The following is a 23,163-nucleotide window of genomic DNA, read 5'->3' as shown; positions in this document are numbered from 1 at the left end:
GACCAACTTGGGTGCCGAGGTGCCTAACTTGTTTGGGTGTTTGGGCAATTGGGTTGGCCATGGTCCAAAAATGTTTGTGTGTTTTTTTTGCTATTTATTTCCCTTTTATTTTCTTTGTTATTGTATGTGTGTGTCTTGCTTTCGGTCACCCCTCTTGAGGGATATGACCAAGGTAGATAGATAGATAGATAACAAACAGCATGGGAAGGTTGTTACAGTCAATTGTACTGGTAGGCCAAGGAAGATAAGTAGGCGTCGAGACAAACAACTAAAGGCCATGTTTTGAAAACAGAAAATGCTCAACAAGACAAATGAGAAGGAAATGGAAGGAGGTTGGAGACAATATATGTGACAGAACTGTGCAAAATTGCCCCAAGGAAATTGAATTTTCATATAGGAAAGGTAAAAAGAAACCATCGTTAATACTTGAACAGAAAAGAACAAGACTGCAATGGGCTAAGGATAGGCAATCATGGACTGTAGATGACTGAATGAAGGTTATCTTCAGTGATGAGTCATAAATCTGCATTGAACAAGGTGATGAGGCTCGAATTTTCATTTGGTGCCGTTCCGGTAAGATTTATCAAAGAGGACTGCCTAAAGAAAACATCCAAATTCCCACAGTTCCTAATGATATGGGGCTGCATGTCGGGCAAAGGCACTGGGGGAGATGGCTGCGGTCATATCTGCATTAAATGAACAAGTTTACATTGACATTTTGGACAGCTTTGTTATTCCTTCAATTGAAAAAAAGTTTGGGGATGATGAACTCATTTCCAAGATGCCACAGAGCAAAAACTGTGAAAGCATTCCTTGGAGAGAAACGGATCCAGTCAATGGCATAGCTTGCAAATAGCCCAGATCTCAACCCAATTGAAAACCTGTGGTGGAAATTGAAAAGAAATGTCCACAGCAAGGCTACGGCCTGCAAAGATGAGTTGGCACCAGATTGATGAAGAATAGTTTGTCACTCATCAAATCCATTCCTGAGAGAATGCAAGCTTTCATAAAAGTCAAAGGTGGTGCAACTTAATACTAGTGATATTTATTTGTCTGTTTTTCACGATTCCATATTTTTTTTCCTCAGAATGGAGTGATTCCATATTTGTTTCACTGCACTTTCTCTAAAAAAGTAGCATTTACTGATCATTGTAATGTTTCTCCTTAATTTCTTTTAGTGTTTCTGTATGCCATTATGTTGCATTCAGAATGGCCCTACGATTGTTTCATGTTTGTGATCTGAGATATTTCTACAGAATAAAATGTCTGAATGGGGGCTTGCCATACTTGGGGTTTGTAATTATACTTTTGCTAAAACAAAATATAAGAAACATATACACTGACTACTGTAGTCTTTCACACATTATTTTATTTTATATTTTACATATTTGGACTATATTTTGATATGTATTTTCCTTTATTATTTTTTATTTTATTTTTACTTTATTTTTTAATATGCTCTATATATTTGTGGCATGTTTTACTTCTTATTTCTTATTTTTTTTGTATTACAAATTTTATTCATGGATAATGTTGTAAAAAAAGGAAAACATTGTTCCAATAGGGCAAGCTTTTGTATTTCCATTGAAAAAGGGGAAAAATCAATATTTCTTACTAATTTTTATGTAAAATCATCCAACACAACTACAGACAGAAATGAACTTTGATGAATAATGAAAAAAAAAATTCAATCAATGATTTAAATGAGTGTTTCTCAACTGGTGGGATGGGACCCAAAAGTGGATCACAGACCCTTTTTCAGTGGGTCGTGGGCCTCTGCTAAGTAATACTAAAAAGAAGAAAAAACAGGGGTATTTACACTCCTTAACAGTAGATAGTGATTATACCTTCTTCCAGTTCAGTCAAACAGCTTGTCTAGATTGTGTTTGAGAGGGACCCTATTTCGTTTTATTGTTGTTTTGTCAGTTTTATTTCCTTTTTCTGGTCATAATTATGGGTCCCAAGAAAAATGGTGATAAGTCAAGTCAAGTCAAGTCACATTTATTTATATAGCCCTTAATCACAAAAAAATCACAAAAAATGACACAATTACCTGATCTTAAACCAACATGCGGGCAAGGAATAACTCAAAACCTCAGCGTGAGGAAAAAGAGAAACCTTGAGAAGGGACCTCACAAGTGGTAATCCCCCTTTCAGGTTGACCAGGGTGAATTACATTTACCATTACAGTACACAAACATAGTAAACACTAGGTAAGATAAATGAAAGGAGACGTGAAAAAATGTGACAACATTTGAGTCAAAGAAGGATATGATTGCAAAAATGTTATATTTTCCCAGTATATTAATCTGTATTATCCTGTTAATTTAATAATCATCGATGTTTAGGGACATGTTCTATGGATATTTTGAATTTCTTTTAGTGTGTGGCTATTCTAAAGCAGTTTCAGGGGGTCGCTTATATGTCATGTAGGTTATACAGTCAACCAGTAAATATGGTGCTTGAATTTGTTGTTTTTTCCTAGTTATTTTTTAATTTTATTTTTTTTAATGTGAATATTTTACACTATTTCTGGTTTAAATTACGCAATCCTTTCATTCAAAACTTTTGAGAAGTGGAAATTTGCTCTTGATTTGGGTCACAGTTTGTAATTTGGATACAATCCAATAATGTTTTAGAAACAATGGGTGAAAAAAACATGCACAGTGGCTATTATGTAAAATAAACTAAACTAAACCAGAAGATTTGTTTGTAATTGAGTTTTTTTTTTAAAAACAGTAAAATACTTGCATACCGTGTTCCAGGAACTCCAATAGACTTTTTAAGGCAACATGTTCCAATCCGCAGCTTCCTTTGCTCAACTGCTCAACACATAATCCACTTTATTCCACATTTTTTCACGATCAGACGCCATCTGCCACGAAGTCGGGTGAAACAAACATGATAGATCCCAAAATTAGAGTCTCATCAAAAGTTGCTGAGAGGTTCCACAGAAATGGTTAATAACCTAATGTCATCCCGTGCACTGCTCCGGCGCTTGTGGACTCAAATGCGCAGGACGCTCGTGTGAAAGAACCCCACGCGGGTCGAAAAGAGACTCTCCGGCGCCCCCTCTTGGAGGTCAACCATACACCTCTTTCAAATAAAATCAAGTTTTTTTCTGGAATTGGATTGAGTTAGTATTCAGGCATTTTTGTGCGAATGAAAACTATGCCGAATCAAGTAATCACCTGCCGGGAAAAGTGAATATCATTTTAAAGTTATAATGAAATGAAAATGTAAAAGGTACAGTAACAGTACAGTAAATGAATAACACTGTTCACAATGACAACGAAAGCCACAACAAAATAATGATAAAAATCACCATACTCATCCGGATTAGCGCTGCAACATACAGTATGTAAGGAAGAAACAAAATAAAATAACCCTCTGCAGGATGTTCATGAGCTCCACCACCTGGAAAGTAGAAAGAAGACAATAATATTAATAATAATAATAATAATAATAATAACAATAATAGGGCAGCACGACGGCGAGGGCTTAGCGCATCCACGGCACAGTTCTAAGGTCATGGGATCAAATCCAGCTACCAGCCTTCCTGGGCAGAGTTTGCATGTTCTCCCCGTGTTTGCGTGGGTTTCCTCCGGGCACTCCGGTTTGATCCCACATCCCAAAAACATGCATGTTAGGTTAATTGGCCGTTCCAAATTGTCCCTAAGTCTGAATGAGCGAGCGAATTGTCTGTCCCCGTGTGCCCTGCGACTGGCTGGCAACCAGTTGAGGGTGTCTCCTGCCCACTTCCCGAAGATGGCTGGGTTGGGCTCCAGCAACCAATTTATTTTTTTGCGTAAATATATATAGATATCTCTTAGAAATAAAAGTAGGTCACCAGGACTTTATGCTAATTTTATCGATTGCATTTTTAAGTTTCTTATATTTCTAGTTGATGGTAAGAAAATGAAAATAATTAGAAATATTTTTTATTATAAAAAAAGCAAAATGTTCTCATTGGCAAAATAAGTTCACCCTTTTTGTACTATTTATCTTGGAAAAAAAACGTATGAAAACAACTGAATAAAAAAGTCAACTGATTTTTGGTATAATGTTGCCTATTTTCAGATCTTTTTTTCTTATTTTATGCAAGAAACAAGCAAAAAGGAAAAGAAACACTAAAAATACTTCAGTCAATTGAGTGGGGGGTTATTTTTGGCGCATATTTTTTTTTCTATCTCAAGCTAATTGAGTGAGCTCATATTTGAAATGTGCCATAGAAACAAAGCTAGGTTTGAAGAGGATTGGTGCAGCTGAATTGCAGAAAATTGAGTATGGATAATCTGTTGTAATTGGAAGAAAATGGGTCCCAGGAGAGAACCTAGAGGGACACCATGTTAGGTTAAAGAAAACTGGAGGGAACAGCAAGACTTGGGTCTAATCCCTTTACATTCCCTTTCTTCTTCTCAATATCTTCCTCTTCTCCTTGCACTTCCTTTTTTGGGGGCAATAGGAGGGAGAAGCTAGGGTACTCCTGACCCAACTTCGTGAAAGAAGGTTAGTGTCACTTTTCTTGCCCCTAACCTGTTATATGACATTTTTAAATGTATTCTAGGTAATGTTTCTCAATACAAATGTTATTTCTGGTATTTTGTTAAAAACTGTTAAAAAAAATGAAGAAAACTGCAAGACTTAGGCCTAATACCTCTACATCCCCTTTCACAACTAAACTTGTTTTCCTCCCCTTCCACTTCCTTTATGGGGGCAATAGTTTCAGTTCTTCTATGGTACTCCTGACCTATCTTCGTGAAAGAAGGCTTGCGTCCCTCCCTTTTTCCCTGCCCCAACGTTTTATGACATTTTAAAATTTCTTATAGATGATATTTCTCATTTTAAATATTATCACTGTAATTTTCTTACACATCAAAATTTATATTTAGTAAACAATGAAAAAAAAAAGTATTATTTTTCTTATTTTTCTATGTTAAACTTAATTCATAATTAATGGGGGGGAAAGTGTTATTTTTTTATTTTGCTATGTTAAACATTTTATAATCTAGTGGTTAGCATTTAGCACTCTCACCGACGCGACCCGTGTTCAATTCCTGTTACAATCAGTGTTATGCGATTGTGGTCAGCAACATTTTCTGACTGATGAATCGTTGCACAAATACGATTATATACTATCGTAAAACCTCATGTATAACGCGCACCTTACCTTTTTAAAGGTAAAAAAAAAGTGCGCTATACACAATAAAAAATGAACTTTGAAGAGGAATGGGACCATCTTCCTCTCTTTGTTATTACATATTCCTAGAGTATGGAATAAAAAAGGAGGGGAAGGGAGAGTGATGGGATTTAGCCTTAAGGGAGCAGCAGTTGAGTGAATGACGTTTTTTATACTATTGTGAGCGTTGCTTTGCAATATCATTGACATTTACATTTTTTGACTTGTTCATGTGTAGAAAATTCTAAGTATGAAAACAATGAGGTATATCCATGAGTGTGTTAATAGAGAATTTTTAATCCTAAGTGCAATACAATAGAGCAATCTAGTCCTTTTAAAACAAAGTCTTGATTTGTGCCTGCCCATCAGGCAGGAGGAGACATGAAAATTGGATGTGGTGTCAAACACGAGAAGATCATTCCAAACAGAATGTGGTCATTTCAAAGCTGCTACATTCAAGTCTTTCAAGCGTTCCATGTGGAGAAGGCGCTTGTGAAAACGTCCCAGACGTGATTACGAGTGGTTAGTTCCTGGTTTAAGATGCCTGTCCCGGCTCACTTCGACAGCTTGAGGAGACTGGCACGGCGGAAGGAATCCGGGTCGCTCATCTCCAGCACGCAATCGTGCACCATCTCGGCAAAAATTGCGGGCCAAAGACGGTGCAGAGCCTCGCCCTTCACGTTGGTCTCGGACGTTCGACGAACCAGATCTTGAAGGTAGAGGTCCACGGCGGCAATGCGCTCTGATGCCTCTGTGGCGCCCTCCTGTGGCACAAAACATGATTTTGCATTTCTTATCATATCTACCAAGCTGATAGGAGATTTCGATTACTAAAATGTCATTTCTACTGATTATTTTATTAAACTTTGGTTTTTAAAGTTTTGGCCTCTAACCTCGGGGCTGTCTGCACTTCCGTCCCGGCTGGGGTAGTTGAATAGCGCTCTGCTCAGGCCTTCGCCCCCCAGTTTGCCGTTTTCTCGCAACCCTTCCGGGCTGAGCACCGCCCGCCGGCCACGACCTTCCAACAGGAACTGCAGCTGCCGCTTTCTTAGAGGAATAAAAGGAGGGAAGCCAGCCAGTGAGTCAGTAACCCATCAAAGTCGTTTAAGAAAATATCGGTAGAGATCAGAGATGGTATTAAAACTGATCGTTTTAGAAAAAATCGTACTTTCGTGAAGGACATGTCTTCATTAAAAATGCATCACATAACAACCCTACATTCCGGACTACAAGCTGCTACTTTTTTGATACATTTATAACACTGCAACTTTAAATACGGTGCGGCTTTTGTTTTTTTGTGCGAGTACAGAAAAAAACGTCAAACTGCTCTTTTTCACAAAGCATGTGCTCTAAGTACAAAACACTGTGGTGATGCTGGAAACATTTATGAAGCCCTTCTAGATGAAAAATGAGTACTTTTTTTGCGAGCAGTATTCATATAATACATTAAAGAATAGCATAGAATAGAATATACCTTTATTGTCATTGTTACAAAATGGGTTAACATATTGTGACAACGAAATTGGGCAAACAGAAGGTTTAACAGTTCTTTATTGAAGATTTACAACATTCAGATTCAGATTCAGATTCAGATCTACTTTATTGTCATTCTAGTACACGTGTATACAGAACGAAATGTCGATACATCTGACCCGCACAGTTTCCTCGAATGTACAGATATAAGTAAAAGTTGTATTGTATTATGGCTACGTATAGTATTTTACCATAGTGCCGATAATGCAAGAGGAGTAGCTAACCAGATGTGCAAAATGGGCATTCAGGTTAACAAGTCAGGTAAACAGTAACATTAACACTGTAACAATAACGCTGTAAGTACAATAGTGCAGAGAGCAAATGTGCAAGGAGTGGCAAGCTATAAAGAACTGCCAGTAGTGCAAAAAGTCAGATTAGCAGCCGTTAAGATTTAGGTTAACTATATGTTAGATTGACCATTTAACAGTCTAATGGCCAGGGGGACTAGACTACTGCGGAACCTGGTGGTCCTGCACCGCACACTGCAGTACCTCTTCCCAGAGGCTAGCAGAGTGAACAGTCCATGATGGGGGTGAGAGGGGTCCCCGATAATGTTCTTAGCATGGGATAGGCAGCGCTTCTGGCCAATGTCCTGAATGGAGGGAAGTGTAATCCCGATTATTTTCTCTGCTGTCCTCGTTACCCTCCTCACACTACCCCAGTCGGTAGCGCTGCAGCCTCCACACCACACAGAGATACAGCTGGTCAGGATACTCTCTATGGTGCCCCTGTAGAATGTGATGAGGGAGGGTGGGGGCAGGTGGGCTCTCCTCATCCTCCGCAGGAAGTACAGGCGCTGCTGTGCCCTCTTAACCAGTGATGCAGTGTTCACGGACCAGGTGAGTTTGTTTGTAATGTGCACCCCTAGGAACTTGATACTGCTGACAACCTCCACAGCCTTGTTCACCTGCTTCACTGTAGGTTTTTCTCTGGTCAGCAGGGGCTTGTATGCTGGAATTAGCATAACAGAAAGGTGATCTGATGAGCCAAGGTGGGGGCAGGGGGCTGCTTTATATGCACCTTTGATGTTTGTGTAGGCCAGGTCTAATGTGTTCCTACCTCTTGTAGCAAAATTTACATGCTGATGGAAATGCGGGAGAACTGTTTTCATATTGGCCTGGTTAAAGTAACATACTGTATTTATCCATGCACAAAGCACAATCGTGTATAACCTGAAACCCATTTTTTTTTTTTTTTGCAAAAATCCTTATAAAATCTAGTTTCACTTTTTCTCAGATTAAACTAAGCATTGTAAGTGACAAAAGATGTTTATTTTGTGCAGCTATGATTAAAATAATTTCTTTCCAAATTAAACTATGAAAATAATACCAAGATAAAAATTCCCAACGTATGTACTGTATAAGTCCTTCAAAGTGTGATTCATCATCAACAACTCGAAGCAGAACGGAAAACAACGCTGCTGGAGCCAAGTGGAAGAGACGGATGTGAATTAGTTCATTGTTATAGCTTTTTAAGTCTGCGCCTTCAAATCCGGTCCGGTTTGTACAAACACAAGTTTAAATTTGGTTTGAAATCTGAGCATGTAGCTTTAAATCAGGTGCATTCCGAAATCCGGAGTTGACTGTCGTTAAAAAGGCTCCATTCGAAATAAACTCACACATCAAACTGCAAACTATTTGCAGTGACATTGTCCAGACACGACATACATTTTTGTTGGCTACTAGGGAGCCAACGTTGCTATTTACAGTTCAACTCGAGTGCGAGCTACAAGAAAGAATTAAGAGTCTGAAAAGACGGGAATGCGTCTACTGTATTAGCGAGACGCATCACCGGAACGCCGCCGGCTGCCCGGTGCCAAGCTCGCTCGTGCAAATTCGCGTAGGAAAGCACACGGAAGTCAAGCAGCCACTTGCCCGCGAGGGATTTTACAACCTCTGCATACTTGGCTGTCAGTTGCAGGAAGTAATTTAGTGTTAATACTGTTATTGTATTAAAGTTAATTAATAAAAACAGCTATTATGAGTGAAATAGGGACATTTTCAAAGTTGATAACTAATTTAATATTGATGAGTGCAAAAGAATACCACTTCAATATGTATTTAGGAAAAGTCAATTGTTATCATGCTATTAACATGTTATTACTATGGAACTATCAGGATCAGCGTAAAAGTCAGCCATTTATAAGTTTATTCTGTTTTTTATATTGGACACATGCAAAAGAGATTCCATAGGATGTCAGTTCATTATTTTGACTACAATACCTGGCTAATTCTAAAAGTATGTATTGAGTTATTTTAGAATCAGGAAACATAAACCTTTTGAAGCTAAGAGCTATGTTTATTTACTTATTGACATGAAGTTTAATATGCATTTCTAAAATGAAAACTGATCATGTTATTACTATGTTGTTACTATGTTATTTCCAGGTTGTAATTACTAGAAGTTGAGTAAAAATAGGCTCAGTCAACCACTAGGACATCATACCAGTTAAAAATCAAATTTCCTGGGAAATCACATCGACTCACAGGTGGGGTTTTTTTAGAATCTGTCCGAGGGCTACTTAGGTGTTCTTAGGGTGAAGTTGGACCCCCCTGATCTATATAAAGACCCTGATCATGTTAGCTATTTGTTATGCCAGTTAGAAAACAGATACCACCAATATCAACCATTTTCTTCGAATCCTTTCCTTTTTTTACATTTTAAAATTTGATTTAAAAATTATAATTACCTATAACTTGTGAGCTATTTTGTAAAAAATACTGTAATCTCTTCCTATTTGTACATTGTACTGGTAGGTCTTTTCTGCCATTATTTCTGACTTTAATAATTGTACTTGCAACTATCAATTATCCCTAATTGATATTATTCGCAAGTACAATATCAGCTTCCACTGCTACGCAGACGACACCCAACTGTATCTTCCGTTGGAGGAATCTTCCACACTAAACTGTGGAAATTTGGAGGCCTGTCTCACTGAGATAAAAGAGTGGATGTCACTCAATTTCTTGCGTCTTAACTCTGAAAAGACCGAAATGTTAGTCATTGGTCCTTCTAAATGCCGGGACTTATTCGCAAAAACTGCTGTGAACATTGACAAATGTCACATCACACAGAGTGACTCAGTTAAAAATTTAGGTGTCATATTTGACCCTGATCTATCCTTTGAGATGCATGTAAAGCAAATTACTAGAACTGCCTTCTTCCATCTTCGCAACATTGCTAAAATCCGTTCAATACTGTCTCAGTCTGATGCGGAAACAATAATTCATGCATTTGTTACCTCCCGTCTCGATTACTGCAATGCACTACTCTCCGGTCGCCCGAAGTCCAGAATCAAGTCTCTTCAGCTAGTACAAAATGCCGCAGCGAGGCTTTTAACTAGGACAAAAAAGTACGATCACATAACACCGATTATGGCTAACCTGCATTGGCTCCCAGTTAGCCAAAGATGTGACTTCAAAGTTCTCTTAGTATTGTACAAAATCATACATGGACTTGCTCCCTCTTATCTTTCAGATCTGATCTGCCACTATGTCCCGGTCCGAAGCCTACGATCTGAGAGTGCTGGTCTTCTGATGATCCCGAGAGCAAAGAAGTCCTCGGCTGGTTCGAGAGCGTTCTCCATTCGGGCACCGGTGCTGTGGAATGCTCTTCCCCCTGAGATTCGATCTGCAACCTCAGTGGAAATGTTTAAATCTAAACTTAAAACTCACTTCTACTCCATTGCATACGAATAACCTACTCCTCTTGTCGGTTGAAAATAGTTTGTGTAATATAGTGTAACAATCTGTGAAGCCCTTTGAGACTCTTCGTGATTTAGGGCTATACAAATAAAAATGACTTGACTTGACTTGACTTGCATATTGCTGCAAGTGGGGACAGGCAGAGCACACTTTTCTCAGGACTGTGGTCTATTTTTTGACATTCTGCCCACCGAAAAGTGACCTGTACTTGTGCAGCCGCAATCCATTCTTCTTGATTGCATTTGTTGCGAGCAGAGGCAGGCAGAGCCTGTCGTGCCTGTTGGCTCTTTTTTTCCTGTTAAGGCCGCCAAAAAGTGAACTGCACTTGTGCGAAAAACACAATCCATTATTCCTGATCACAGGGTAAGGAAGGTGGGGACTAGCAGCCTGCACTTTTATCAGGTCTGGCAGCTATTTTTTGAAGATATTTCCAGCTAAAATTAATTGCAGCCATGTGGCCACGATCCATTCTCCCCAAGCCCCTACTGCTGTGAGCGAAGTGTGCTGTTCTAGTTTGCCTAAAATAAATTGGGGTTGGGGCTGCGACCCATTATCAAGAGCAGATTTGTGTCATCCATGGCAGCTTTTTATACCGTTCTTTTTGCCTAAAATGAGCTGCACTCGAGCAGTCGTAATTAATTATCCCCGGTCGACTATTGCTCAGAGCAAAGGCCAGCAGAGTGCATGTTAAAAAGGGAGAGAGACTACTTCGTGGATTTCCTGAATCACGGGGAAATTCGGGCCCTATTGATTGCGATAAACAAGGGACTACAATAATGTTTCCTGTAAATGATCAATAAGATCATCATAAATAACAAAGTCACCTGGACTCCTCCAGTAGCAAAAGGAGGCGGCAGCGCGGCGTCTCTGTTGCAGCTATGTGGCCTAGCATGCCGAAAGTGCGCTCAGCGGCGATGACATCATTCATGGTGACCTGATTGGACGCCAAACACAAAGAAAAACACGTACATACACGTGTATATTTACTGATACGACACATAATTGATCAATCAATAAAACCTAAAGAATGGAAAAAGTAGGGATGTTTGATACCTAATCGTGGTTTCGCTACTTTAAGGATTTTCAACGTGCATTTGTTCTGCAGCACACAACACACAGTAAATGCTATCACTGGGGCAGAGGGCTGTGTGTTTGTGAAGGGTGGGTGTGACTGTCCACGATCGCCACTGCGATAGGCTGGTGTATGCTGTCAGTCCAACAGCCGGGGTGGGCGGGTTCATAAGACAAAATGCCACCCATCCAAAACAGACTGCGGAGCACGGCTAAAGCTAGTATTTTAGCGGCTCGTTACGTTGAAAAGAAATTAATCAATCAAATAGGACTCTGGGGAATGTCAAAAGACCGCAAAGAAATGCTGATCACCAGCGGGGGCTCCATGGATTGTGTTCGGGTCCGGGAAGAGACAGACGCAGTGTCGGGAGATAAGCAATATCGGGCGGGGCTGCAGGTCAGGCCTACTGCTGCGGCTAGGTTACGCAAAAACCCTGACAAGCCACCCCTGCCAAGCCTGTATCTCACAAACACCAGTTGCAAAGTAATTCCGATTCCTATAGAAAATATAATAAATTATATTTAAAATCAAAGCTGTGGATTGATACAGAAATTGAAAAAAACTCTTAAAATTAATTTGATTGTTCTTGCAGTATTGAGCTCACGAGCTGAAGAGCGCAATGGTGGGCTAACCTGTAGCCACAACACAACACACTTTTTCTACTCAGCCACACCTTGATGTACATATACAACACAGAATGTATTCACAGTACATAGTATTTTCCTTCTTGTATATGCATATTTGATTTTATTGTATCCTGTTTTAAATTTACGGTATTTTATAAACACAGCGCGGAGGTTGTTGACAATAAAGACAATCTTGACTCTCTAACCTCCTGGCCGTTGATCTTCTGGAGGTTAAAGTGATGGAGGCGGTAGATAACAAAGGAGCGCCAAAGTTTGAGGCCGACCACCGGGTTGCCTTCCGGATGGACCGTGAGCTGGTCCAGACGGCGAACCTGAGCCAGCGCCGCCAACTGCGGCAATCGGTTGATGTTGCTTTCCAGGAAAATGAGATGCTGCATTAAAGAAAAGAGTACATTTTGAAATTCCGTGTTGCAAAAATCTTGTCATGGATCCTCACTTTTGAGGAAAATTACAGTTCTTTTTCGAGAACTGACTCTTTCAGCTTGACTCACTTATTCGGCTCCCAAGCAGTTTCAGATTTTTTTTTTAACGATGTACAAATGTAAATGGTCTGCATTTATATAGCGCTTTTCAAGTCAATGAAGACCGACCAAAGCGCTTTACAATGTGCTTCACACACTGACTAACCGATAGCAGCGTCAGCCATGCAAGGAAACTACCTGCCATCGGGGCCATTAGGGGTTCAGGACACTTCGGTATATAACACATCGGGAATCGAATATGCGACCTCTTGATCCCAAGATGAGCGCTCTACCTCCTGAGCTAAGGCAGACCCATGTATAACCAATAATTACGAAACATTATGCCCCAAATTGATTAATTTTAAAAATGTACTATGCTACTATAATAGAATAGAATAGAATTTACTTTTATTGTCATTCTTTGTAACCATGCACACAAAACGAAATGTCGATCCACCTGACCCGCATAGTTTAAACTGTAGCGAGCCAATGCAGCCGCAGCCAAACAGGGCGCCGCCATTTTAGACCGAACTGCTGTGTTGGGAGTCATTAGGTGACCAAACCCCTGAATTCCAACCCTTAATGCCGAGCGCCAAGCAGGGAGGCAATGAGTACCAATGTTGTAAGTCTCAGGTATGACTCGGCCGAGGCTTGAACCAGCGACCTACCAGTCTCGGAGCGGGCGCCCTACATCTAGGCTACCGAGCTGGTTAAATTGTTTATACAAAGCAAATAACAGATGACGTTACTCATATTGACCAATCACCAGCACTTTAGAGAGGGAGAGAGAGAGATGGAAAAAGAAAGAGATTTGCAAGAGACACAAGACAGAAAGTGCGTCACGTTTAACACACTGCTTTATTGAGGGATCGGGGAAGTCAGGGCGAGAGGAAAAAAAACGTCATCTGGTGCTCGCTGGGCAGGTGGATGGGGCAGGCTGAGCGGGAAGCCCTCGCGAACTAAGCGTGGTCGGAGAACGGAACATGTCGGGTAGCTGGGACGGGAAAATGGAGTGTGTTTGGAGATTGGAACAAGTCGGGCAGCCGTGACGGGAGACGGAGCGTGGATTAGAGATCAGAACAAGTCAGGTAATCAGAGACGATCGGGAAGCCAGGGACAGGGGATCGATAGAGGATACAGGACAGGTCGGGAACAGAACGGGAGACAGAGTAAAACATGCTTGCCTTGCAAGTGCGGAGGTTCGCTGACGGACTGACCAGGAATGAATGAGAATGACGTGCTTGAATAGGAGGAGGACTAATTATGGAACGAGTGAGCGCAGGTGAGGGCAATTGGTAAATCATGACACAGAGAATGAGAGAAAAATGTGAGATGGAGAGAGACAGAGAGAAAGAGAAATAAATGAAAAGATAAGAAAAATAAAAATTAAAGAGAAAAAATGTGAGCGTAAGAAAGAGAGAGAGAGAGAGAGCAAAAGAGAGAATGAGATAAAATAGAAAGAGAGACTGATAAAGAGAGAAAGAGAGAACCAATAGGGGGGACAGAGAAAATGAGAGAGAGAAAGAGGGACAGAGAAAGGTAGAAAGAAAGAAAAAAATGGAAAAAGAGGGAGAGAAGGGAAAAATGAAAGAGAGAAAGAGAGAGAGTGTGAAAGATAAAGAGGAAGAGAGAAAAGGAGAAAGATGGAGAGAAGGAGAGAGGAAAAGTGTGAGAGACAGTTAAAGAGAAAAAGCAGGGGGGAAAAGAGAAAATGAGGAATGGAGCAAGAGGAAGGGAGAGAGAGATAAGGAAACAGAGTGATAGAGAGAAAGATTGATATAGAAAGAGAGAAGAAAAAGAAAGAGAAAGAGTGAGAAAGAGGGAGAGAAATAGAGAGAACGTTTCGAGGGGAGCCATCAATAACCAGCCGGCTCTCATAGTTCACTTCAAAGAGCTGGGTCAAAGAGCCCTTCACTCATCCTCACCGCCAGATTGTGGAACTTGACTCTGATCCTGGGCAGCGTCGGTGCGATGGCATCGAAGCGGATGTAGCGGAAGGCGATTGCAGTCACAGCACCGGCCGTCTGAGCCCCCCAGCCTCTCTCCAGCGCCTCCAAGGCGCCCACACCGAATAAACGCAAAGTGTCGCCCTCAAGTTCCACCAGATGATTTTCCGACAGCGACAGGCTGGTCGCGCTTCCGGCTTCCGTCAGCCTGTGGAGAACAAAAAATAAAACACGTTTTAGATCAAATAATTGGGGAATTTATGGATTTTTACTTTCGCTAACAATGTTTTTAAATGTTCTCTTTGAATTATTAAATACATGTTTATCTTGGAGTACCACGTTTGATTGTTTTCAATGACAATAAAGACAATTTCAATTCTTCACTAGAAATATACACATACATGTTTGATTGTTCTATTTTTGTTAGTCCACGCAAGAAAAGAGAACATGGGTTTTCGATATGACCACCATCTTTCACAGGCAATCAAGTAGGTTACCCTAGATGTTAAAAATGACCCAAAAAGCTGACTCAGCATGTTTTATTTTATTTTTTCAAAGAAGACATCATTAACCCCCTTTCACGATTTTAGTTTATATCTGGATTTAGTCTTACTCTTTGGATTTTCTATTCTCATGTGCCAATGACCCTACTAAAAAGGGAGATACAACCCAAAAATGGGTTTGCGTCTCAAGGATAATAAATGAGAGGATTTTGTTGTTTTATTGTCTTACTGTACACTATTTTTTATATATGGCACTTTGAGTGAAAATGTATTGACCGAAAAGTGATTTACAAATAAATTTGATTTCATGCTCAAGTGTAGAACAAAATTACCCCCAAAAATGTCACCAACACTAAAACTAAACGTCTTATCAATGTCACTTATAGTTTACAGTAAGAGTCCCCAACATTTTTGAAGCTGAGAATAACTTTTTCTTACTGATTAGTGCAAATGCAGTTTGATATGCATTACTAAAACACCATGTAATCACTATGTTATTACCAGGTTGCAATTATAAGAGGTTAAATAGGCTCAGTCAATAACAAAACACCATGCCAGTTAGAAATCAAATTTCCAAGAAAATCACTGCGACACATTTTAAATTTTCAGAACCAATCCGCAGCTTACTCCGGTGCCCTCAGGGGCCAATCGTTGCCCGCGAACACTCCATTGGGGACCCGTGGCAGAAAATATACCTAGTTTTTTTTCTTATTTCAAGATATTTATATGTGTTTTTATAGTTGAAAGGGCTGGGGAATTAATCCAATCAAAGATAGAAATTAAAACATTTAATTTAAAAGGATTATTGAAGGTTAGTGACGATTAATTAGTTGTTACCAAATAGTTAATTGTTAAGAGATTTGGGCACAAGTTATAAGAAGCTATTTGCAAGGAATTTTATACAGTAGAGCTGATTTCAAATATTGTATTTCTGTCTGAAAGAAATCCAAAGAATGTATTTACCAATTAATAAAAATGTATTTCAAAATATGTGTTGATTAGGTATGTATCAAAATCATAATAAGCGAGATAATATTTTGGGGGCTATACCGCCCAGCCCCACTAGTAAAATAAGAAAATAATCCAAAAATATGTACTACAGCAAATACTATTTTATCTTGTTATTTTATATATTAATTTTCTAATCTTGAGAGAAAATATTTCTTAAAACAGGCTATCCGCTATGCTAGATAACTTTGCTCATTTTAAGAATCACATTATGTTTTTTATTTTACAAAAAATCTTATACGAAAATAATAAGTACACTTGAATGAGCACTACATTTTCTGCCCGTGTGATGGTGAATGTATTTGCATTGAGGTCTTTGCTAAAAACAAGATTGTAAAATTCAGAACAGTTTAGCTTCCAAATCCAATTTCCGAGAATAATTATTCGCCTTTGGGACACTAATTTGAAATTTGTGTTTGAATAATTGTGAGTGGAAGACGGCAAATATGAGCACATATGCAGCACAGTTCTGAGGTCGTGGGTTCAAATCCAGCTGCCGGCCGTTCTGTGCAAAGTTTGCATGTTCTCCCCGTGCTTGCGTGGGTTTCCTCCAGGTGCTCCGGTTTCCTCCCACATCCCAAAAACATGCATGTCAGGTTGATTGGTCGGTCCAAATTGTCCCTAGGTGTGAATGAGTGAGTGAGTTGTCTGCCCCTGTGTGCCCTGCCACTGGCTGACAACCAGTTCAGAGTGTCCCCTGCCCACTGCCCGAAGATAGCTGGAATGGGCTCCAGCACCCCCGTGACCCTACTGAGGATAAGCGGTGCAGGTAATAGATGAATGGAAAAATATATAAATAAAAAATAGGAGAATATTGGCTCGTACTCATTAAAAAAATCATTTAAATCAACGTACTGATGTCATAGCTTGTAAAATCAATAAGAAGTACTACATAATGATAAATGATGTACAAGTGTGATTATGCCCTTGTTTTTTCACATATCTTTAACGATAAAAGGATGCAAAAAAAACAAGCTCACAAAAAACAGCCCACCCAGTTTCACTCGCCAACGAGTCGGAAAAAGACGAGGGGGAAAGTCCCAACGACATCACGCTAACGCTGCCAAAACACGTCAATCTCACGCTCTGGATTTAAATCTATTAAAGTATATTATGACTTAATCCTGGCGCAACTTAATCCCTCCTACATGTGTACACAGACTTTACTTGTTTAAGAGTATAAGAGTATTACAAAGTGCTATTTGTTATTTAACCCCCTTAAAAATCCTTTAAAATTCGCCTCAAATCCCAATTCAAGACGTACCCAAAGTAAATTGAATGCTGTTCTTGAACCGTTTGGAGAATATGCTCAGTTTTGGTCTCTTTTGAAATATAACACTCTGAAGTTTTTTTCCCAAACTGAAATAATCACTGCAAGTGCTATTAACATATAGTAATATAAGTTGGAACACACATAAATGGTTTTATTATTTTTCACATGCCTGCAAAAGACTGTAGCATGGGCATCTTAGCTAGAAAACAGCTGGGACAATAGTATTAAGCCTTAGCTGGTTCCAAGTCAAATTGGGTCACAATCTTAAAAAGTAAACATTTTGTTTTACACATTCTCTAAAGGTATGTCAAAGCGTTTCCAAAAGTGGCCATTTTATAGATCTAAAACATCTGCAACTGTGTATTTACTTGGCTGATTTTTAAACATTGTGAAAGAGTTGTAAATATTTGACTTTGCTTTACAGAAGTCAATCACTGATTGTGTACACCTGTGCAATATAACCGTGCGTAAAAATGGATCACAAATTCAATTAAGCACGTTTATTTTCGGCTGTATTTTGAAAACACATCGTAAATATGCATACATTTATGTTGGGAATTTCATCGGCTAACCAATGAGTCAATCATTATTTGAATCAGCCACTTCTGGGTTATGATAATTAGAGCCAAAGTTATGCATGTCATTTTTTTTTCAATACGGGCCCTTGTAGGCTATCACAGGCTAAAGACCGTGAAAATCAGTCGAGAGTGGTGTCAAACGAGGGGTCAGAGGCTAACGGCCATATTGGAAATAATTTTACTAATCTGTTTACTCTTAATAGGAAAATATGGGTTGAAACGAACGGATTAAAACAAAAATCGGCAAACAATGTTGGAATGCTTTTAGGCGGAATTTTTTTTTTAGGGTCGTCCGCTGAATCTCTTTGCATGTTAGTGGCGATCGTGGTTTTGAAGTTGTAATCATATTTTGAATCCCAAAAGATTAAGCTTTTCAATGGAACGTTATGCAGAATCTTTTTGCAAATTCTAAGACTTTTGTTCTTTTTTTTGCCCCTTTTTACTTTTTTCTCTTTCAGGTTTTACGTAGAAAAGTTAAGTATTGTCAGTGTCATGTGCAAAAAAAGTATCCTTTTTTTGTAATTTTTACATTTTTGGACTTCCATTCATCTACTGAATGTTAATGAACGGCATTTTCCTGACTACAAGGAAATTTATATATATATATTCTATAAAACAATAAGGATTATATGGCAGATTTTCAATAAAAGAGTCTATTGTGAAATATTTTTCATACCTAAGGTACATGAAATTAAAACAACTTTTTAAGTCAGATAGTATAAAAATATAAAAACAATTTGTGGAAAATAAACATTATGATATGTGGCTTAAAAGTAAAATGAATTGATTTATTCATATATGTTTCTTGTATATAGCAGTATTTGTCTTATTATGCATTATCAATTTAATTTACCATATTTTCTGGTCTATAAAGCCCACCAGATTATAAGGCACACTTTCAATTTACTTCCATTTATTTTAACTTAGTTTCACCTTGTTGTTCAGACAAATGTTGAGGCTCTGAATTAGTCCCCGAGCCCCTAGTTGAAACCTTGGCTTTGAACTTTTTACATACTGCAATTATCGTAAACTGTCACAATCCTGCACTCTATAATCTGCTTCCCTTTATATTTTCTCTCTTTCATACCGCTCTCTCGCACTCTTGCTCTCTCTTGCTCGACCTTGTCTTAATTGGTCACTCACTTCCGGGTTTAAATTTCCTCCTGACAGCTGTTGGCAATTGTCTTGACCTGTGTCTTCCCTTTACTATTAATTAGTAAATATCCCATGCCCTTTGGTTCCTTGCTAGTTTGTTTTCTTCCTTGTCACGTCCCAAGCACTCTTGTCTAAGCCTCTTGTTATTCCAGTGTACCAGACCCTTGATTTTGAGTACTGCCTGAAGAACTCTTGCGCTGTCTACGTCCCTGGGTATATTGGGACACCGACCCATTGCCTGCTGCTTGGATCACTATTGTTGCCTTGGTACAGACTTCCTGTCAAAAGAACCCTGCCGACCTAATCTGTGTGAACTCTGCTTCCACACCACCCCGAGTGACATGATTTGCATACTTAAAAAATATATATATTGAGTTTTATCATGAAACATAAGGATGAATCAACCGTTTTCATTCTATTGGCAAATGAAATAAAAGGAAAAATTTGGGAAGTGATATCAGCAGAACTTTTTCAAACCAACAAGAAGGCTGATGATAATGGTAAAAAAATATGGTTTTGTTTAGAAGCTAAGATTAATTGGTCTAACCAGAGAAAACTAATTTTTTAACGTTTTACACCGTAATAGAATATTTAAATTAATTCAATGTCAGATATCTTCCTTAGATGGGAAGAGCCAATGCTACTCAATTTTTGCCAGTTTGACTCATTTATGAAGGCCTCTAGCGCTAGGACACATAAAAAGAAAGCTTAAGCCCTCACCTTGTTTCATAAACAACAGTTAAACACTGCTAGGTTTCTTGAAAAATACTCGTTTCCAAGACACCCCCTAAGAAGACAGCTTTTTGTGAAAGGATGCATTTCAAGCAGAACTGTTTCTCAGCTCAGGGATGCTGCTGGAAATGTGAATTTCCCTTAGGGGATGAATAAAGTATCTATCTATCTATCTATCTATCTATCTATCTATCTATCTATCTATCTATCTATCTATCTATCTATCTATCTATCTATCTATCTATCTATCTATCTATCTATTTTGGTGCTTTTCTCTTTTGCATTTTTGATACCTTCAATATCTAAACAATGCTTTCCATAAACACAGCAAAATGACATTTTATTACAAGAACACTAAACTGATGCATAAACCTTGCAATAACTTTTAAGCACCTGATTTTTCCTGTGAAATCATCACATGATTTCGGTCACCCTAGTGATTGTGTTCCCTCGAGTGACCACATCCCTGCGGACATGCACGAATTGTCATCCTTTTTTGACCAGACAATGACGATTGTACTTTGTTATCTTTTTTTGAAAAGAAAAAGCTCTTTTGACACTCTTTTGCCCTGGGACTATCACCATACTGCTTCACTGCGCCTACTCGCTATATGGGGATTCCTACACACACTCATCTCCAGAAAAAGGAAGCAACACAAGTTGTGCTTCCTTGATGTGTGGACAAAGATCTGATCAAAGCCACTCCTGCCATCTAATGGTGATTCATTATACTGAAATTATTCCCAGAGGCCTGATACTTATTGATGAGCAGCTCCAAACCCTTTATAATCATTTTTAAAAATAAAACAAGAAAAACTGATTTTCACATTTTGGTACTCAGGGACAATTCTTCTGAAAACGTATTTATATTTATATGTTTACATGTTATATGTTAGGTTAATCTTTCAATATCTGACTTAATTTATATTGCTTTAACTCCTGCTTTTACTACTGGACACCTGCAAGGGGAATGCCAAAACGCTATGGTTGTTTGTTACTTTGAGTATTATTGCTCACTGTTGCTTTTTATTTTGACTAGTATTGCTCACTGTTGTTTTTTATATTGACTATTATGCACTATTTACACAATTGTCACTCTTGGCCAAGCATGTTGTTGTTCTTTGATATTCTACACCCTTTAGGGCCGGTTCGCTTCTTATAATCTAGGATATTTCATAAAAAGACAGGGCTTAGGAGAAGACTACAAGAACAGATTGTAATGTTTGCATCTAGAGGGTTTTTTGTGCAGTCTTCGCTTGTTCTCTTTGCAAGATCAAAATTAATTGATGTCTTCTCTCCTTATTTTAACTTCTACTAAACACACACACACAGAATCCAGAGGTTCTCTAGCTTCCGTGAGTCTGTTTCTATTATGGAGCCAGCTGTGGCACACTTCCTGGGCATCCCCAACCACCTGAAGGGTGGTAGGTAGTGAAAACGATATGCAAAATTGTGCGAGACGTCAAAAAACAGGAGACAAATCCATCCGGGGAGGTATCCGCTCTTAGTGTCTGCGTGCGTGGGAACGACGGTGTCACCTTTCTCAAAAGGCTTATGAATGACACGCTCGGCCTGAAGGGGGAAAGATAAAATATAAATTGGGGGGGCTTACAATGGAAGTAAAAGGTGACACCTGGGCCAGTTCAGGCGGATATTTGTCACCACGGCTATTTTTTCCTGTCTGAGTGTCATGTTTGAAACTTTTATGCGTGCCTCCTCATAACTCATCTACGCAAAAGGGTTTGCACTGTCGGTTCAGTGGAGGGACTGCAAACTTGTAAAAACGACAACATGAAAATGAGAAACCTAAATTAAATCAGATTAAATAGTGGTCACATTCAATGTCGGAGTGGCTAATCAGGAAGAACAGGAGATTTAACCAAAGCCCCGGCATATTTCAAGGTGGAGTTTGGGCTGGCTGGATGAGAAAAATAATTTGAACATACATCCGTCACTTACTTGTACATTTATTCTCTAATAAGCAATTTGGCCATATTCAGCGCAACAGATAAGAGTTTTACAATTTGGGAGAATTCTACCCTCCCAAATTTGAAGTTAGTTTGGCCCACCACCACTCATCTGTAGCAGTAAAATGAACACAGATTGGTGCGAATGATATGGGTCAGGTACGATGGAGGGCACAAATGTACTAGGTGGAGACGAAAAAGCCTGGTAAAAAAAGAAACGCATTAAAACAAGGACTGTTATTATTCACGTCACTCATCTTGCATTTTTGCCTGCCATCTGTGTGTCCTCAATTGTGGGTTGTGCTAAATGTTTGCAAAAATGTAACAGTGAATTGCCTTTACGTGGTAGCTCCTCTCACCCAAATAAGCTCGTAGTGATTGGAATTCCAACTTTTCGAAAAGCGGCTCTTCCGGCTCGGCTCAATAAAAAGAGCCGACTCTTACAGCTCTTAAAAGCCTTTTCAGATTGTTTTTGTTGCATCTATCCACGTGTCAAAAAATATTATGTAACATTATGCACAAAATTACTTTTCGGGGACAAATAAAGCTAAAAAAAGACAACAACGAAATAAGAATCAACAGAAGAAAATTAAATAAATAAAGACAAAAAAAAGAAAGCGGAAGAAAAGATAATAAAGGATGGAGAAAAATAACAAAAAGAGGAAAACTGCTACAAAAAAGAAAAGATAAAGCTTGGGAAAAAATAAAAAATAAAATGAAAAAGACGCAAAAAAGCATGTCCTCTCACAATATAACTTCCTCACAGATGCCTACCACGTCATTGGGTTGGCATATCAGTTCCTGTTGAGCCTTTCCTGTACTCAGGTTGTATGTGAGCTGAGCTTCTCCGCTTTAAAATGTGTGAAAATTATGCTGAGAAGCTCACTGTCTTCATGCTGATGTACAATGATAAGGAAAGACTCAAAAGTTTGCCTTACTTTGGATCTCGAGGGCTGTTGGGACGGCTGTTGGTTCGGAATCGGCTCTCGGGTCCACCCGCCACACGTTCCGGTCCAAAACCCGGACTGATCCGTCTAATGTCGGAAAGCAGACGGACATGTTATTTCAGACCAAAGGATGGGAAACATGTGATTGACTAAAGATCAAACTAATTATTATTATTGTAGGATATTGGGCTTTGCCGGGCAAAAAGCAAGAAAGAAAGAAAAAAAGAAAAAAAGAAAGAAAGAAAGAAAAAAAGAAAGAAAGAAAGAAAGAAAGAAAGAAAAACAGTAAGACATGAAGGAAGGAAGGAAGGAAGGAAGAAAGATAGGAAGCAAGGTAGAAAGGTAGGAAGAAAAAAGAAAGGTAGCAAGAAAGGTAGCAAGAAAGAAAGTAAGAAATGATACATCAACTAGTTCCTGATGTTAGCTGTCAAACGAATGCTTGTGGCAGCGTGCTGCAG

General features: G+C 39.0%; 1 protein-coding gene across 1 annotated transcript in view; it reads right to left on the bottom strand.

Moving 5' to 3' along the window:
• Positions 1-5,458: 5,458 nt before the first annotated feature.
• lrrc49 (leucine rich repeat containing 49) overlaps positions 5,459-23,163 on the bottom strand; it is a 48,149-nt gene continuing 30,444 nt past the window's right edge. The window contains exons 13-18 of the mRNA XM_088333347.1: positions 22,697-22,792; positions 14,522-14,750; positions 12,321-12,506; positions 11,241-11,350; positions 6,073-6,226; positions 5,459-5,943 (exon numbers count right to left, since the gene is read on the bottom strand). Of these exons, the coding sequence (XP_088189473.1) occupies positions 5,734-5,943; positions 6,073-6,226; positions 11,241-11,350; positions 12,321-12,506; positions 14,522-14,750; positions 22,697-22,792 (985 nt within the window). The 3' untranslated portion in view covers positions 5,459-5,733. The remainder of the gene's footprint in view (positions 5,944-6,072; positions 6,227-11,240; positions 11,351-12,320; positions 12,507-14,521; positions 14,751-22,696; positions 22,793-23,163) is intronic.

The sequence above is a fragment of the Urocampus carinirostris genome, chromosome 4 (genome assembly GCF_059441175.1).
Source record: "Urocampus carinirostris isolate Australia breed hairy pipefish chromosome 4, RoL_Ucar_1.0, whole genome shotgun sequence".
Classification (NCBI taxonomy): Eukaryota; Metazoa; Chordata; class Actinopteri; order Syngnathiformes; family Syngnathidae; genus Urocampus; species Urocampus carinirostris.
Note: the sequence above shows the minus strand (reverse complement) of the source record. Positions and strands in the feature narration are given on the sequence as shown.